Source organism: Bison bison, unplaced genomic scaffold, assembly GCF_000754665.1.
Source record: "Bison bison bison isolate TAMUID 2011002044 unplaced genomic scaffold, Bison_UMD1.0 scf7180017864301, whole genome shotgun sequence".
Classification (NCBI taxonomy): Eukaryota; Metazoa; Chordata; class Mammalia; order Artiodactyla; family Bovidae; genus Bison; species Bison bison.
Window position 1 is genome coordinate 882838 of NW_011494873.1, and position 19956 is coordinate 902793.

The following is a 19956-nucleotide window of genomic DNA, read 5'->3' on the forward strand; positions in this document are numbered from 1 at the left end:
GTGAACTCCACAGATCCCTCTGTGCAATGCTTCTGGCAAAGTTTTTACTTTGAAATTAATGAGGTGATAGTTTCTTCTGGTTCAGTTCAGTTGCTCAGTTGTGTCCGACTCTTTGTGACCCCATGAATCACAGCACGCCAGGCCTCCCTGTCCATCACCAACTCCTGGAGTTCACCCAGACTTATGTCCATCGAGTCAGTGATGCCATCCAGCCATCTCATCCTCTGTCGTCCCCTTCTCCTCTTGCCCCCAAACCCTCCCAGCATCAGAGTCTTTTCCAATGAGTCAACTCTTCACATGAGGTAGCCAAAGTACTGGAGTTTCAGCTTTAGCATCGTTCCTTCCAAAGAACACCCAGGGCTGATCTCCTTCAGAATGGACTGGTTGGATCTCCTTGCAGTCCAAGGGACTCTCAAGAGTCTTCTCCAACACCACAGTTCAAAAGCATCAATTCTTCGGTGCTCAGCCTTCTTCACAGTCCAACTCTCACATCCATACATGACCACAGGAAAAACCATAGCCTTGACTAGACGGACCTTTGTAGGCAAAGTAATGTCTCTGCTTTTCAATATGCTATGTATGTTTTCTTCCAAAAAGTAAGCGTCTTTTAATTCTTCTGGTTACCATTACTTTAGTCCTTAATTTTTCATCTCTTGTTGTCTCCACAGATGAAGGATTTAACATTTGCCTTTTACTCTGAATTTAAAAACGAAGCAAGCTCTAAGAGATCTTACAAGGACTTCAGTAAGCAACTCCTGGTTTTTTAGAGGGAGGGAGGAAGGAATAGAAAGCTCTTCTTATGAAGAGTTTTCATATGCCACCCATCTACAAAAACTGGCAGCAGGTTCTGTGCTACCAGGTCACAGTACAGTGCGTGGCACACAGCAGACAGTAAAAAATGTACAAAATGTATGGGCGATATGTTTAACACTATGTTCTAAGTAGTTTCTAAATAATCCCATCCAAACTGCATGATCTCATTTTTGAATTACTATCAGAGCACCCAAGTAATTCAGTAAGAAGGCGCAGACTGGCACAGGTGTTCTGTGTTTGAAAATGTCTCTCAAATTCTTTCTCTTGGCCAAGTATATCCAGTATTATTAGATCTTCTTTTAGTAGGCCATGGCTTAGCTGACTCAACATATACTCAAATTGCTCAGAGAAGAGTTGCCATTTGTGAAGAGGCCTGTGATTTTAAGAGTATACTACCGAGTTACACAAAGTAGCCTAGTTAAACTTATTCAAAATAGCAATGTTCAATCCTAGTGAGGATGCAAACCCTCTGGAAAGCAATATGACAAGATATATACAGTGTATCTCCTAGGAATATATCCTAAGTAATTGAAAAGGAAGGCAAAGAGTTGTGCCAAAAGATGGCGATTCATTTTTAATAAATAAAAGTGAAGAGTCTAAGCATCCAGAAAAATGTCAAATTATAGGATGTTCATGGAATGTGGTCATTTCAAATCATGAGAAATTTTTAATAATAGTAACATATAAACACAATAAGCCTGAATAAGTGTACAAAGTATGTAAAGTAAAATAAAAGCATATAAGGTTATATAATTATATAGATATAATTCTCAAGGATGTAAAGCAATGCACAGATTAAAAACTCAAATAAAATATGTCAAATTATTAAGAATGATATTCCCTAAATTATTCCTCATTTTTCTTTCTAATTTTATCCCAACATTCTACAATATGCATGCATTACTTCTATAATCAGAAAAGATTATTTTTTAAGCAAAACAACAATGCAACAAGCTAGTCTTCAAAGCAAAATCATTTTTTCCTCAAGAAACTCCTTCAATTCACAAGAATACTTGAGTTCAAAGAACTCAGCGAACTAAGTCCAAAGTAGTTCTGGCTATGACAGCAAATACTACTACACCATATAATCCCAACAGTCCCTAGCTTAGACAGCCATTTCTTCTTCTCCAGTTTATTCTGCCTGTTCAGAAACTATTTTACAAACAGGTGAATTTATTCACGCAGACTAAGACATGACCCTTTTCTCATGGAACTTGGGGTTTCCATGGGGAGAAAGACAATGCGGAGGGGAAAAAAAAATACAAACACAGAATGTAATTTCAGGCAGTGCTAAGTGCCATGAAGAAAAAATAAAGTAGGGTAAGGAACAGAGTGAAAAGCAGTAAGCTATTTTAGACTGGGTGGCCAGAGAAGGGCTCTAAAGAAGAGATATTTGATCATGTAAGCTACTGGTGTAACAACATAAATAGCATTCCTATTGCGTAATTGTCCTAGAAAACTCTGTTTACAACTTAAAATGCACATAATCGTCTCTATGAAAACAGTTTCTACTTTGAGAGGCAGTAAGGTGTATTGGAGGGGCTTCCCACATGGCTCTACGGTAAAGAATCTACCTGACAAGCAAGAGACCTGGGTTCAATCCCCGGGTCAGGAAGATCCCCTGGAAATGGAAATAGCTACCCCACTCCAGCGTTCTTGCCTGGGAAATTCCATGGACAGAGGAGCCTGGCAGGCTTCATGACATCGCAAAGAGCTGGATATGACTTAAGAGACTAAAACCACTGAGAGACTAATACCACCAAAGCAAAGCGTATGGGAACCAAAGGGACTGTTTAAATTCTGGTTTTGCCCCTTACTTTTATGTGCCCTTAGGCAAGTCACAAGCTTTCTTTCTCTCTGAATCTCCATTTCCTCATGTATAAAACAGACATAACGAAACCTAGTTCATAAAACTGTTCAGAGGATTGAAAAAGTACAGGAAAAGGCTTAGTAATGTGACTGGCTAAGTGTTAACTGTGAGATCCCTACACACGTATGGTTCTTCTACAAAATGAGTACTATGTACTGAATGATTCTTCGTGAAGAGTCAATACTAAAGCACTTCATTGTCACAAGTAGACACATACCACATTTTTATCTTCTCATACTGGGGACTCAAAAGTCCAAATCACCTCTGACTATGGTTATTAGATACTGGTGACACAAATGGTACTGGCTTGGTAAGATTGGTATCACGCTTACTAATGTCACACTCACTTTTCTTCATCTGGTCACGGGCTGCTTCTGTTTCCATTTGTATCCCTAACTCCAAAGTTGGCCTCTTTTCAGTCACAGTTGTAACGGTTAATTTTATGTGTCAAGTCAGCCAGTTGTTTGGTCAAGCCTTAATCTATAGGTTGCTGTGAAGGTTATTTTGTAGATCTGATCACATACTACCTTCCAAAATGTACACAGGGCTTATTTAGTAAGTTGAGGGCCACAGAGAAAACATTCTGCCTCCAGACTGTAACACCGAAATCTTGGCTGCATTTCTAAGCTGCTTGGCCACACAAATTTCAACTTTGCCAGTCCCCACAATCATGTGACCCAATTCTCTAAAATATCTATCCATCTACCTACCTAGCACTACTGGTTCTATCTCTCTGGGGAACCATGACTAATACACTGGTCAACCTTAGAGTTGGCCCCCTTGTTTTCTCTCTTCATTCTATCATCTATACAGAAGACAGAGATCCTATTAACATGTTAGCAGGATAAACTGCTCCTCTGGTGGTGGGCTAGTCGCTAAGTCGGGTCTGACTCGTGCAACCTCATGGCCTGTCGCCCACCACGCTCCTCGGTCTATAGGATTTTCCAAGCAAGAATACTGGAGTGGGTTGCCATTTCCTTCTCCAGGGGCTCTTCCCAACCCAGGGGTCAAAGCCGGGTCTCCTGCACTGCAGACAGTTTTCTCTAATGATGTCCCATGTCTTGTAAAACAAAAGCCTCCTTGGAGTGCCCTACCTCCCCCTTTCTCCATAGCACTTCTTACTACCTAAAATACCATGTGATTTACTTATTTCCTTTCTGTCCCCACTAAAATTTAAGTTTCAAGACAGAGTGGCTTTTTGTGCACTCCTGTATTTCCAGCCCCTACAATAATCCCTGGTACATAGTAGAAGCTTCATAAATATTTGCTGCTTGAAGAATAAACAAATGAGTAAACAAAGTATGATTTTTTTTAATGCATTCTTTGTGTTTTCCTATGCTTTCCAGTTTTCCACATTGGGTATTTATTTCTACTATCATATACTGCTGAGAATAATGTAGATCAGAATAACTTTTTGGTGGTGGATTGGTCAATGTCAGAAAACCTTAAAAAGTTTATACCCTTTGATTTAGAATTTTTCCAATGAATAAAACCTAAGAAATAAGTACAGACTAAAACTTAATAACTTTAATGTCCACCAGTAGGAGAGTGATTACATTATTGTACATACAACCTAATAAGTACGTACAGACTAAAATTTAATAACCTTAATGTCCATCAGTAGGAGAGTGATTAAATTACTATACATCCAGACAATTAAAACTCTATATAATTATTAAAAATGAAGACCTAGGTTTATTAATGTGAACCATATTGGTAAAAATGGGGTTATAATTCAGTATATATAGAGTTAAGCCTATCTATAAACAAAATATACACACACACACAGAAATAAAATGTCAAGGGAAAAAAACAAAAGAATGGACACTAAAAGTGAGAATATGGTTGAATGATTAATTTCTTCTTTATACTTTTCTACTATCCATAATTTTTGCAATGAAAAAATGTTACTTTCATAAACAGAACAATAAGTATAAATCAACAGAAGTACATAAACCAGAATTCTTACAAACAATATAAAAGACTTTAGTATGAGGCATACTGTGTTATTTTTGTTGAAAAACTAAAAAGGCATTTTCTGATGTGGTCTGAATTTCATTTATCCACCTACCTATCCTTAAATTATGTACACTGTTAAACCTTATCCATCACATACACTGTTTTGGAAACCATAAATTAAAACTGTCAGTAAGACAAGGTGTCATTTTCATTTTCCCATAGCAGAAGCTCTCAACCATGGCAAATGTATGTGATTTCTTGAGTGTTTAAACATATGTGTATGATCCATGAGTTAATCAAGTGCTACTTCTTGAATGTTAGTACTATATGCCAACCACTGTGCTGTCATTAGAACTTTCTCCAAAATATGAATTTACTTGCTACTGCTTCCGCTGCTTCAAATTCTGAGATCATAAAGTCACTCTGTTTTCAGAAAATATGACATGGAAATGATTTTTAAAAATATCCAACAATTTCAATTCATAGTAAAAAACAGGAAAAATCACTTCTTTAGAAAAATGCTAAAATAAATCGTTCTGTTTGGCACTTTGAAATTTTGAACTTTCAAAGTTTATCATCACTAACAAGACACTTTGAAACCAGCATTATTTGTATAAAAGACAGCATGATATACTGCAGACCATGGCAACCCCACATAAGTTAAAAACTGATGATGATACTAGGGAAATGAAGAAAAACAAAATCTTGAAAGAGATTTGTATGAGTGGACATTATCAGATTTAAGGAAATGAAATAATCATATGATTTCAAAGCAATGGAGAAAAGCTGGATCAGCAAATAGTATGCAGAAAACAGAGTGGCCATTTGGAAAGAATGTGGATCCCTGATTCAAAGAATTTACCAAAGTAAACTGCAGAAGGAACAGAAAGATTTAAATGTAAAACAAAGCCAAAGACCACTGGAAGAATGGCAAAGGAAAAGAACGACTACGGTGGCCAATAGGCACATGAAAGGATGCTCAACACTGCTAATTATTAGAGAAATGCCAAGGAAAACGACAATGAAAACCACCTCACACTAACCAGAAGGCCATGGTAAAAAGTCTACAGCAACAGGGGATGAGAATCTGCCTGCCAACGCAGGGAACATGGGTTCAGTCTCTGGCCCAGGAAGATCCCCCGCCACAGAGCAACTAAACCCGTATGCCACAGCTGCTGAGCCCGTGGGCTACAGCACCTAGAGCCTGTGCTCTGTAACAAGACACGCCACAGCAGTGAGAAGCCCGTGCACCGCAACGAGGAGCAGCCCTGACTCTACAGCTGGAGAGAGCCTGCAGGCAGCAGCCAAGACCCAGCACAACCAGAAATTAGATTATTTTCTTACAGTCTATAAATAACAAATGCTGGAGGGGGTATTGAGAAAAGGGGACCCTCCTACACTGCTGGTGGGAATGTAAGTTGGTGCAGCCACTATGGAACACAGAATGATAGGCTCCTCAGAAAATTAAAGTCAGCATACAATCTAGCAATCCCACTCCTGGGCGTATATCCCTACAAAACAATAATTCAAAAAGCCACATGCACCCCTATGTTCACAGCGTGCTATTCGCAACAGCCACACAAGGAAACAATCTAAATGTCCACTGACAGAGGACTGGATAAAAAACGATGCGGTGCACACACAGAAGAGAATGTCACTCAGCCATGCAAAAGAACAAAGTGCCATTTCTGGCAACGTGGAAGAACCTGGAGATTACACCAGGTGAAGCAACTCACAAAGAAAAAGACAAATGCCGCATGAAAACGCTTCTGTGTGGAATCTAAAACATGACACACGTGCCCCGATCTACGAAACAGACGCACACACAGAGCACAGACACGCGGCTGCCATGGGAGGCGGGCGTGGAGGACGCACTGGAGTGCGGGGCAGGCAAAGGCGGACCCTTACAGAGAGGGACAAGCAAGGTCCCTACAGCGTAGGGAACCCGAGTCAACGTCCGGGACAAGCCATGATGGCAAAGAAGATGAAAAAACCGTGCGTGCGTGCGTGCGTGCGTGTGTGTGTGTGTGTACATAACTGAATCACTCTGTACAGCAAAAATTAACACACTGTAAATCAATTATACTTCAATAAAAAATAAATTAATAAAAAGAATAAATATGACTATATTTAAAGTAAAAATCTCTAAGCATTATCAACCAAACTGAAAGGCCAAAGTCAGGGGAAAACATCTGCAATAAATGACAGGAGTTACCATATTTAATATATAAAGAGTTCCTAAACTGAGATTTTTTTTTAAAAAGTCATTTTAGAAAAATACCAAGTAGGTATGAAGAGATAAGGCACAGAAGACAAGTAGAAATGGCCAGTAAATACGTATTTTAACATTTCATTCACAGGAATGGAAAAAAAAATTAAAAATTAAACTATCCAATGCCAGCAAAGACATATAAAAAGGGAATCTCTCATCCACTGCTCTAAGGAGTGGAAACTGACCCAACTTGTCAAAAGTACAATTTAGCAACCTAAAGTGTTTCAATGTGCACACTCTTTCACCTAGGGAAATAATCAAAGAAGTATCCAAAGACTTATCTACAATGACCTTCTACTCAACATGGATGTCTCAAAAACTTGAAAAAGTCTTGACAAAGAGGGAGGGTTTCTTAAAATCAGCAATATGTATATTAAATGGAATGTTATTCAGTGATTTAAAATGATGGTAGAAAGTCTTAATTCACCATGTTACTATTTGTCATTTTTTATTATTAGTTTAATTTTGAACAAGTATAGGTTATTTTTAATAATATTTTAAAAGTAAACCTTAAATATTTTTAAATGATATCCAGAGCTTATAGAAATAAACTAGATTATAAAGTGGTCCACCCTCCATGGAAACAATTTAGCCAGTTCTATCAAAATAAATCACTTCATTTTGTGACAGATCACTGAGGTATAATCAACAATTAAGATTTTTATATTTATATACATTGTATTGTAATTCAGAAAGAAAAAAAAACTGTACTCCTCTCAAATCTATGGATGATAAAAGTTGGTGAAATTTCCACTGGTAAAAAGAGTTAGGCTTTACAAAATCTGGAGACATGTCTGTACTATGATGATAAATAAATAAAGGAGACTGTACTGTGGTTTTTCTACAGTGAGCCCATTTTCCCTATTTTAATAAAATAAGAAAGTCCCTATAATTGTAGAGTAACAAATTCTATGAATGAAAAAACTGAAATATGCAATGCTAGATAACATTAACTGTTAACATTTGTTGGGGGGATGGATAGGAGAGATTATTACTTTTCTGTAAATGGACGATTTAATAAAAAACACTGATATTTGTTGACCAAGCAACTGTACTTCTAGGAACTTATTCTACATACATAATTATCCAAGCCTAAAAATATACATTCATTCAAATACAGTGCCATGACAGAAAAAAATTGAGCCCCAAAATTACTTTGATAGGGAACTGGATATATATATTTTTAAATGATAAAACCAACATAATGAAATATTTTTGTGTCTATTAAAAAGAACAGGGTTCACATGATCTCATATGCTGATATGGGAAGATGGGCAACGTATCTTACTAATTTGAAAAAGCTATTAATTGAAAACTAATATGTATAATATGGTCATATTTGTAGTTTTTTAAGCTTCTATCTAAAGGATAACAGGAGAAACTCCTAAGTAACACTTTGGGAAGTGAGACCTGGGTTCAAAGGAAACATATGTCTTTTATAACTTTCTATATTAGTTGTACTATTTTTAATTCTTTGAGCCTTTTTTATGATTCTTTTTTTTTGCTAACATAAAACACTGATTTGTCATGCTCCTTCTTTTTTAAAAGCTATCTCAGATTTGTTTAAAAATGCTCCAGAAAAAACAAAGTTCAAGAAAGAGAAAGTTGGACTAAGAATAGCTTCATTTTGAAAACTGTTCACAGTTGAGTTGAAAGGGTCTCTTTACTTTTGTGTGTTTGGAAATTTCCATAGAATTTTTCACATAAAATCTTGCTAAGAGTCTTGCTATCTATCTAGTACAGCTAAATCCAGAGCTATTCCAGGTGAGTAGAAGTGTGAGCGGCATTATGCTAAACCCTCTTTCATCCTTCTCATGATTCCAAAGTCACACTGTGGGGTTCCATAGGACATTAAAACACCACTCTTATAATCATTTTCATCACCACAATAATGAAGAGAACCTGCACAATTTGATGAATTCCTTCCTGCCCAACAGGCAGGAGGAAGAGAGACCTTAAAACAGCAACAAATGTTCACTGAGTGGTGAGGTTACCAATGGAGTTTTTTTTTAATAAACTATATTGAGTAAATTTTCTTATAAAGAGAAAAAAAAGGTTTTTAATGTTCATAAAATACTACACTCTACCATTGAAAGGTTATGTCAAGCCTTCCCATTATTGGCCCTAGAGTTCAACAGAATAATGAACAAGAAATAATAAATCCCCAACACTTACTAGAAAAAAAAAGACACTGAGTTGGAACAGCCACGTCTGACCTAAGGACACAGCCCTGGACAAAACAAGAACCCCTGACAGCAGGGGCCATATCACACACCCAACCTTTTATCTTACTCTGATCCTGCCCTGGGCTCTGAGGCTGTCAGGCCAGACAGGGCACCAGGGGCAAGTGATGAAAGAAACGAATTTTCATTCCCTCAATAGCCAACCAATGGCAGGGTGTAGATGCTATCTCCCTCTACTTCATAAAACTGTGTGGGCAGATATAACCACCTTCATGTAAAGGATGAGGAAACGGGGCGGGGTGGGGGGGTGGTCAGGAGAATAGGAAACCTGACCAGCGAGCATCACAAAGCTATCAGGCACCAGAGAGAAGACTAGAATTGAGGTTTGTCTGCTCCAGAATCACGATTCTTTCTACCAAGCTATCTCCCTTCTCTAAAGAATATTCTCTTAGGTTGGCAGCTGTAAGTTCCAACTGTAGTGTCCTCCAATCAGTGTGGATCACTATACATAGTGAACAGAAAAGAAACAAGACAGGCAGCTGTCAAAAGTTCTATTCATTGCTGCACAGCACTATCCACAGTGGGGCTTCCCTGGTGGCTCAGTGTGAATTCACCTGCCAGTGCAGGAGATGTGGGTTCAACCCCTGGGTGGGGAAGATCCCCTGGGATAGGAAATGGCAACCCACTCCCTGGGAAATTCCTCTTCCCTGGGAAATTCCATGAACAGAGGAGCCTGGCAGGCTACAGGCCACAGGGTTGCAAAAGAGTCGGACGCCACTTAGTGACTCAACAACTACCCAAATGGAACTAGAAGCGAGGCACTGAAGCTGGACTCTCACAATCCCTTCTGTCACTCCAAGTCATCATCATCAGTGCAACTCTTGAAAAAGGCGCATCCCTAGCTGGGAACTTGTGTGTCAGTTCACTGCACAGAACCTCTACATCCAGGTGCATCAGCCTTCAACTTTTAATGATAAAAATAAAAGGGAATTTTTTTCAACCCCAAAATGGCAGTTGTCAAGTTAAGGTCACTACAGCATGCTGACCAGAACACTGGTTTTGCAGTTACCCAGATCTAGGTTTTTTGGTTGTTAATATTTATTTACTTCTTGGCTGTCTAGGGTCTCAATTATGGGAACTCTTAGTTGGGGCACGAGGGATCTAGCTCCCCAACCAGTGACAGAACTTCAGTTCCCTGCATTGGGAGTGCAGCGTCCCAACCATGGACCACCAGGGAAGTGCCCAGATCCAGCTCTTAACCTAGTTCTGCCACTTAAATAAATGTGTAACCTTAGACAAGTCAATTAAATTCCATAACTTCAGAGACAAAGAAGCCAAACTAGATAACTTCTCCATAAAGAATTCAATGAGATAACCTAGTACCCAGAGCCCAACACTTAAAAACAAGGTGGGTATTTTACAACACATGTAATACATATATAGTCATAAATGATACTTAAATGATAATTATACAATCATATATAATATGTGATACATAGATACATGGTCCAAACTCTTGATTATATGATGTAACAATCAACTGGTTGAATCTGAATAACTGAACCAACTGAAATATTGATTTAGTTCAGCTTAGTTCAGAGGCATTCAGATATTCTAGTTCAACTGTTCCAAAAAAATGTTGAGGGTTAGTCCCAATTTTTAAAAGTATGTATGTATGTGTAAATATGTAAGTGTGTGTATGTGTGCGTATATTTGGCTAACATCAGAATTTCATTACACACACATACACACCTGGACTTTGTGACTCAGGCTGAATTTGTGTCCACAGGTCTGCTTATTACAATGAACTCCAAGACAGCAGGGACTAAATCTGCACTGCTCATCTTTATATACCCAGCACCAATACAGGCCCTGGCACATACCAATTGCTCAGGAAATACTCATAGAACTGAATTTTCAGAAAAGCCACTCAGCAACCTCACTAGCTTTAAGATTCAGGAGGGCTCAGCTTGGTAAGGGGAATGTAATTTCCTCCCTCCAGAGATATTTGGCAGGTTTTTCTTTTTTTATTTTCAAATAATGACTAAATAAGCCACACACCGGATATCTCAGTAGCAAAGTTTTAACAAACAAAACTAAAATGGAAAACTCTAGAAATAGTAGCATTCCAGTGTAGAGGAAAGAAAATCAATTTTGGAATCACGCAAATCTTGAATTCAAATGCTAGCTCTACCACTTCACAGATTAACTTGAGTTGAATCATACGTATCACCTCTGAGTCCCAGTTCCTACATCTGAAAAAAAGGGAATAATACCTACCTCATAGGGTTGTCACAAAGCTAATATATATGAAGCCCTGAGTAGAACTGGTGGTGAGTGGAGTTTTCTTTAAAACAGTTTTACTGAGGCAAATGAATGGTTTTTATTTTTTTGTCTTTCCTATTCCTTTTCCTCTCTCACAGCAGAAACTAGAGGAATACATTATGCCTAAAGGCAACTACAGTACTAACTTTACTCCTGCTTTTCAAATGGTATGATAAATCAGCCAATAGATAGGCTAGTTGGCTGAAGTTGCAACTGTTCCCTGGTGCACGTGGTCATTTTAAGGGGGCCCTTTCATGCAATTCCAGAGCTCTAGCATAGTCAACCAGGCTCTTCGGGTAGCCTGTTCCTGCTTTTCTAAGGCCTTCTTAAAATGGGCTTGCTGAGAATGTGAATGCAGAAGTCATCTCTGTGACAAAAATAAGATGTAGCTTATAAGCAATAGGCATTCTTTGAAAAAGCCCCTATTCAAATTAAGTCACTAACTTTTAGTATTTGTTTTGGATACTGGAGGTAGACAATTAAAATAATATATAAAACCAAAGAACTGACAGAAGGAAAGTCTTCGAAGTTCATTTATATATGTTTACTTTCCTTTCACAAATGGAACAAAATAGAATGATCTAACTCCAATCAGCTGAGTGCATATTTCACTTTACTGTGCTGCATATTCTTCCATAAACTAAAGAAAATAAAAATCTAAATAAACAAAATTCCCCAATGCACCTCTGAAGATACTATTTGTTCCATTAACATTTCAGTGAGTATCACTCAATATTTCACCTTATTTTAAGGTCTATTCAAGGCAACGTTTATATTTTTTCTCTTAAATGATTTTCACTGGGAGAGATGAGTCAAAGAAGTAACTTATCTGGGTTTCCATTTTCAAGGTAGAAACCCTATTTGCTCCCTCCCACTCACCCCAACTCCAGAGAATTCACAATACTGCTACTAAAATATACTGAATAAGGCCTTCCGTTGGTCAACTACTTTTAACTAAATGCAATAAAAATAATCTGCACTTCCAGATGTCATTAACAACTACAATTCTTCGCCTGCTTAAATTTCTGGATAGAAACTGGATCAATCCACTAAAAAGCAACTATAACATTCAAGTAAGCATTTTCGGAAAAATAGAAGACAAAGATGTACACACTATTACTATAATGCAAATATCCATTATTTAGCACCAAGGAGAGCACATGCAATAATCTCAGTCTGCTATTTCAAAAACATTTTTGTTAAAGTTATATCACATGCAGAGAAGCTGCTTTTCCAAGAGTAAATATGCATTACACTGGCGCATTACTGAAACACCCAATCCCTGGACCCTAAGAGTCCTAACTCAACTTTTCATATAGACTCTAAGACAACTGGATCTTATATTGACTTCACTCTCAAGTTAACTGTTTTCTAAAGAAAGCAATCTGAATCAATAACCACACTAGCGCAGCTCAGAATGTTCACAATCCCAATATGAAGGAAATTTTCCCCCTTTCTGGCTCCCCAACTCCATTTAAAGACTGTAAACATGAATAGAGAGATTACCTTGAGAACAGTAAAGTAAACTCATTCCATCAGTAAGATCCCTCTAAATCATTTCTTGATTCTACAGTGTTTTCCTAAAACAGGGCAGTCTCAACAGGATGCCAGGAATTCAATACTGCTTTTTAAAGATATATCAAACTGTCTGGAATATACAGTGATGAAAACTGAATACTGCTACTGAAACCATACTAAATTAAACACATGCTTTCTCTAAACAGAGCTTTCCCAATAAAGTCACAATGTTTTCCGCCTTGACTCTCTTAGAATCCATCCCAACATGTGAGGTTAGCCCAGCTGCACTCCTGCTAATAGCTTTTATCGGAGCAACCCCTCCCACACCCCCAAAGAGTTTTACTTTTATCTGTGGAATTCTCTGCCAGCCTCGGCCTGGAAAACTGGGTGGACCCTAAGGACAGGTGTCAGCCCTGGTCTTTGGGAGGTGGCCCAAACTGACAGTTATTGCCAGCATAAAGCTGTGATCTTTATAAACTTCAATTTGAGGCTTTATACTGTTAGTGATTCCCTCTCCACTCCTTTATGGAAGGAGGGAGAGAAAGCAAGCCAAAAGGATGAGTTTCAAAATAGAAAAATCACCACTTTAATTATGAAACCCTCCCAACTCAAGAAAGAACTGTTAAAGGTAGCCAAATGGAAAATGTCAAGGTTTTGGGGGTACATGCACAACTATTAAACATGAGAATCACAGATTCAAGGTGGGGGTTGGGAGGATAAAAAGCAGGAGCGGAAAAAGAGGAGCAGAATAGGGCCCAGCCAAAGACCCATTTGCTCAGAAGGGCCCCTCTAGGTATGAACTCCTCCACGTAGGGCACCCAGGCTGGAGGAAAGCAGAGGGTTACACAGAACATTTAGCAGACTTAACATTGGATTAAACACACTACTGCAAGTTTCAACAAATGTTCATGGTATACGTAAAAAACACATTTACAACAAGAAAGAAGAGAGGCACCTGGAGACATCTGACACTGGGCATGCTCTGCAGGCAACTCAGTGCGCACATGCTCTCTACCAGGTTGGCGCAGCCTAGCCACAAAGACCTTGGCACAGAACACTGCAGGATGACAAAAAGGAAGGAAGAGAAGAAGCAGTTAGAGGCCGCAACAAATCACTCCTTCACACAGGCAACTTGAATGTTAGTCGGGCAGGGGGTGCACCCATGGCAGCTTGGAGGTCAGGGGTGGTAGTCCAGCAAAACTTACGGAAACCTGGGAGAGGGCCCACTTTCTGTCCTACGGAAAGGAGGTTTCTGCTGCCAACCACTAACTCCTCAGGGTACAGTGAGCAGAATCAAGAGGGAGAGAAAGATGTTTCAGTGGAAACCCATTAAAGGGAACTGTAAAGTCTGAGGGCAAAACAAGATTAGTGGTGAGACTGCGACTCTAACATCATGTGCTTAGTAGCTCTGTTGTGTCCAGCTCTTTGTGACCCCATGGACTGTAGCCCGCCAGGCTCCTTTGTCCATGGAATTCTCTAGGCAAGAATACTGGAGTGGGTTGCCATGCCCTCCTCCAGGGGATCTTCCCAACCCAGGGATTGAACCCTCCAGCACTGCAGGCAGATTATTTACCATCTGAGCCACCAGCCTCAATGGTTTTTGGTCTATGTTGTATAATTACAATTACCATCATTACATTACCTACTATGGGGCCGGTACTTTAAATGTGTTCTCTAATTACCACACCACAGTGTCAAGAAACTGAGGTTCAAAGGTAAGTCATTTGCACAAAGACAGCAAAAGAGGGGAAAGTCAGAATTTCAAACTTTGGTTGCCGCTATTAAAACCCACATTCATTCCACAAGACTATGATGCCTCTATTATAAAAGCTTTGATCACCTGAAACTTGATCATCTGGGCAGTTTCTGCACTTCCCTAGATAAAATCACAGGGCACCTAGAGACACAAGGCAAAAAGAGCAAGAAAGATGAGCGACAGATTGATAGATAAAGGAGACAAAAGAGCTGATAAAAACACATCTGATTTTGAGTGTCACCCAGATCTCTGCCTTCGCAAAGGCAAAAAAAAAAAAAAAAACTTTAGAATAATCATGACTTTCATTTTGGACTTTGCTTACAATATTCATTTAACACAAGTAAGAATTAAAAGCTTATTTCATTTACCCATTCCCATTATTCTTTAAGAGCTTGCTGGTTTTAAGGGAATTAAGTAAAAAAGTAAAATATAAACAAATACAATACAGCTAGTATTTTTAAACCATTAGATTATTTGTGGTATTCAATAAGTACTTTTTCAAACCTAAGGTCAATTAATTTACTCTGGCAAAATGAAGAATCAAAAAAAAACAAAACTGAAGCTGGGTGTTTGGGTTCAACCAAAATCCTCCAGAAGTCTCAGACCCAACCTCATAAACTTGTTTATTCTAGCTATAATTAGGATGGTTAAATATACCCACTTTCCTGGGACAGTCCAAGTTTACACTGGTCTCAGCATAACTTTCACTCTCAAAAGTGTTCTGGTTTGGGAGGTAAATTCTATGGTTACCCCAACTACAATATAAACCAAGGGCACTGTGCTTGAACTCAGGTAAGCCTGGGCTCCTTCCTATCCGCCATCTGTACTTTCTAGTTAAATCCCACCAATAATGTAATGGAGTATTGAGATTACCTGGAAAAGGCATTTAAAGAATACGAAACCAGTGGACTCAATGGAATAAAAAAGTAAGAAGGTTTTTGGTAATGAAGAAAATACCATGTATTTCCAATAGTATGCTTCCTTTTCAAAGCTTCCCATAGCCAATATGGTAGAATTATATCGCTGATACTCAAGGCATACATATGTCATCACCCCAACACTTTCAAAGAGGGCCATAAAAGATGTTGAACAAATGTTTGGATAATATAATGACAATAGCTGCCATTTATCAAGCTCTTGTTATATGCCAGACAGCTGACATAGTAAACCCTCACAATAACCCTTGTAAGACAAGTATGATTCCATTTTACAGATGAGGAAACCAAAGATCAGGAAAGCAGAGCTTGATCTGCTTAAACAGCAACTTATTGAAAGTGCAAGGAAACAAGGGCTAATTGATGGCAGAACTAGGACAAGAGGTTAATCCCGTCTGACTCTCAGCAAACATGTTTTCTTTCCACTACAACAAACTATCCAGAGATACCTAGCGAAACATTTAGGGCAGAGAAAGTGCCCAAGCACACTACATGTGTATATATATGTGGATTGCATACATTATTTAATTTAAATGTCCAACATCCTCATAGTTCAATTTAAGTTCCCTTTTTGGAATCTCTGTAGTTATCCAAATCACAGAATCACTTATACCTGAGAACAGACTTCAAGGATTACACCTGTATGCAACAACTAATACCAAATTAACACCAAAACTCATCTGAAAATCAATTTTCATTGATTCAGTAAAAACAGGTTCCTGTTGCAGAGTTCAGTATGTATTTACCTCAAAGGGTAAACACCATGAAGGCATAAGGTAGGTAATGTATTCTGATTAGGTTCTGCTAATAACCTGAGATCCAAAACTTAAAAAAAAAGAGAGAGACCAATTTTCACATTCACTAAATCAAAGAATTTAGAGTCTGTGAGATTTAGATTATGAGAACTGGACCAATTAGTTCAAACCACCCCCCCACGACTTCAGAAGTAAAGAAACTAAATAAAGCCCAAAGAAGAAAAGTAGTGAGCAGTTTCCTAATCATCTAATGATCTAATTAATACTTATAAAAATATGGAAAACAACATAAAATAAACCTGAGAACCTAATTTCAAAATATTAAATATTTATTACAGGTATTTTTAAAGTTTGACATTGAACTTGTATATTCAGAAAAAGACTTTTAAAGATAGTCCAGTTTCTAAGAACTTATCTTTGTAACACCGATGGAAGATATTCTGGGGTAAAGAGAGTGATGCCAGTGTTTATAACACATATTAGAACTGCTCTACTTTCACAGTCAATTACCTTGGAGCTAAATAACCAACCACAGCGCTGAAAAATAGTTTTTACTCAACAGAAAATGCCACTCTAGGAAATACATCCATCTTTTTATAAAGATGCCTATGCCTGCTAGTCTAAATAAGGCTACTCTTAGGGCTAACAGTCCAAGAGGACATTGATCTATTTGTAAAGCATGGCTAAACATAAAAGTTCCATATTTATCAACCTAAGAGCATTAAAATGCAGCTTTGACCACAAGCAGTAATTGATTCTTGAAGCTGCTGATTCTAAATATAGGGACCTGGGTGAAGACCCATGTTGACTACTGTGGAGTAACTTATTGTCTATCGTTCTTTTACTGAATAGTGCAAAGGTCTCTTCCTTTGAGCTCCACAGAGGCACAACACACACCATTGTCGCGCTCTCTCTCTTTCTTTTTTTAAAACGCTAACAGTGGTCATATCTTTAAACTTTTGGAACACTACCTCATTGTTAAAATATGAGTACCATGGTACTTATCCTGGTACCATGGGTATTTATCAATTTTAAGAAACACTTATTGACCTACTTATTAAGCTAACAACAATACAAACTAAGCCTCTTTCCTCCTGAGACTTCAGCCTGGAGCTCAAGAGAAGCACACTGGGATCACAATGAAGATGCTTAAGGGGTACAAAATCCCTAAGAAATGTTCGTTTTAATGTTCACATTTAGCAACCAATACTCTAATTTAGGGTTGTCCACAAAGAACAGGAACTAATTCAAACGGGGTTCTAACAGTAAGAGCAAATAACCAATTAGATTGACTTATATTTATATGTTGTATAGCCAAAGAAAAGAACATTAATCAAGGAAACTGACAGTGTTTATTAATTTTGTCACACACACTGTATAATCAAAAACCAAAATCAGGGCCACCATGCTGAGAGACACTGTAATTCTGAAAGGACAAAAAGAATAATAGCTTTTGGCATTTTTCAAAAGCAAAGTTATTAACAGAGGTAGGAGAGAAATGTCCTAGGCTCTCTTCCTATTGCCATAGGAACCACAAATCAAAAGGGAAAGTGGCTGCAGGCACCTCGCCTCTGATTGGCCGGCTTTTAGAGGAACTCACAAAAGCTAACTTTGGTCTGTGTCTAGATGGAATAGTTTTTGAATATCTTGCCCTGATTCCTTCTCAAAGAGGCAATTCTTTCACAAGCTACTCAAAGGGGTATTTTATGTTAATTGTCTCTCTGATGTCACTCTGATTTAGATTTTCCATAAATCTGATTTAGGTTTTCCATAAATCTCTCCAATTTTTTTCTTTAAACTACTTTCCACAGAACCATTACCCACCTCTTCTGCCTCCTATCATCACGCTTGAGATAACTGAGTTGAGGCGCTTAAATTCTACTCCATTCAACAAAAAACTTATCTGAATTTATATCTGCAGACAGAAACACAACTAAGACCTTCTCTCTCCTCTGGGAACTCATAGAAGGGAACTTTGAGAATATGCCATGTAAATACAACACACACACACGCACACATACACACAGTCTTCACACACTCAAAGGAGGAAGATGCCTGAACTAACCATAATGGATGAGTAGGAAGCTGCCAAGGGAAAAAAAGAGAGAAAGAGATATTCCAGGCAGAATGAATAACATAAGCAAAGCCGAATAAGAAATGACAGTCCTATGCAAGGAACTGGAATTAATCTAGCACGCCTAAAGTTTCTAGTTCAGTTCAGTCGCTCAGTCGTGTTCGACTCTTTGCGACCCCATGAATCGCAGCACGCCAGGTCTCCCTGTCCATCACCAACTCCCAGAGTTCACTCAAACTCATGTTCATCGAGTCGGTGATGCCATCCAGCCATCTCATGTTCTGTCGTTCCCTTCTCCTCCTGTCCCCAATCCCTCCCAGCATCAGAGTCTTCTCCAGTGAGTCAACTCTTCGCCTGAGGTGGCCAAAGTACTGGAGTTTCAGCTTTAGCATCATTCATTGCAAAGAACACCCAGGGCTGATCTCCTTTACAATGGACTGGTTGGGTCTCCTTGCAGTCCAAGGGAGTCTCAGGAGTCTTCTTCAACACCACAGTTCAAAAGCATCAATTCTTCGGCACTCAGCTTTCTTCACAGTCCAATTCTCACATCCATACATGACCACTGGAAAAACCATAGCCTTGACGAGACAGACCTTTGTTGGCAAAGTAATGTCTCTGCTTTTCAATATGCTATCTAGGTTGGTCATAACTTTCCTTCCAAGGAGTAAGCATCTTTTAATTTCATGGCTGCAGTCACCATCCACAGTGATTTTGGAGCCCAAAAAAATAAAGTCTGACACTGTCTCCACTGTTTCCCCATCTATTTCCCATGAAGTGATGGGACCAGATGCCATGATCTTTGTCTTCTGAATGTTGAGCTTTAAGCCAACTTTTTCACTCTCCTCTTTCACTTTCACCAAGAGGCTATTTAGTTCCTTTGACTTTCTGCCATAAGGGTGATGTCATCTGCATATCTGAGGTTCTTCATATTTCTCCCAGCAATCTTGATTCCAGCTTGTGATTCTTTCAGCCCACTGTTTCTCATGATGTACTCTGCATAGAAGTTAAATAAGCAGGGTGACAATATACAGCCTTGACGTACTCCTTTTCCTATTTGGAACCAGTCTGTTGTTCCATGTCCAGTTCTGACTGTTGCTTCCTGACCTGCATACAGATTTCTCAAGAGGCAGGTCAGGTGGTCTGGTATTCCCATCTCTTTCAGAATTTTCCACAGTTTATTGTGATCCACACAGTTAAAGGCTTTGGCATAGTCAATAAAGCAGAAGTAGATGTTTTTCTGGTACTCTCTTGCTTTTTCGATGATCCAGCAGATGTCGGCAATTTGATCTCTGGTTCCTCTGCCTTTTCTAAAACCAGCTTGAACATCTGGAAGTTTACGGTTCACGTATTGCTGAAGGCTGGCTTGGAGAATTTTGAGCATTACTTTACTAGCGTGTGAGATGAGTGCAATTGTGTGGTAGTTTGAGCATTCTTTGGCATTGCCTTTCTTTGGGATTGGAATGAAAACTGCCCTTTTCCAGTCCTGTGGCCCTGCC

The 19956-nt window shown here is 38.7% G+C and overlaps 1 protein-coding gene across 4 annotated transcripts in view; it reads right to left on the minus strand.

Annotated features, from left to right (window-relative positions):
- The window catches only part of FBXW11 (F-box and WD repeat domain containing 11), a 130760-nt gene that overhangs the window by 76918 nt on the left and 33886 nt on the right, over window positions 1-19956 (minus strand). For 2 of the 4 annotated variants that reach the window (XM_010851284.1, XM_010851283.1), the window contains exons 1-2: window positions 14781-18647; window positions 13896-13997 (exon numbers count right to left, since the gene is read on the minus strand). The exons of 1 other annotated variant lie outside the window; for it this stretch is intronic. In XM_010851284.1, the coding sequence (XP_010849586.1) occupies window positions 13896-13997; window positions 14781-14795 (117 nt within the window). In that variant the 5' untranslated portion in view covers window positions 14796-18647. Of the gene's footprint in view, window positions 1-13895; window positions 13998-14780; window positions 18648-19956 lie in introns of those variants that run through there. One more of the 4 variants, XM_010851286.1, reaches the window with a different exon arrangement.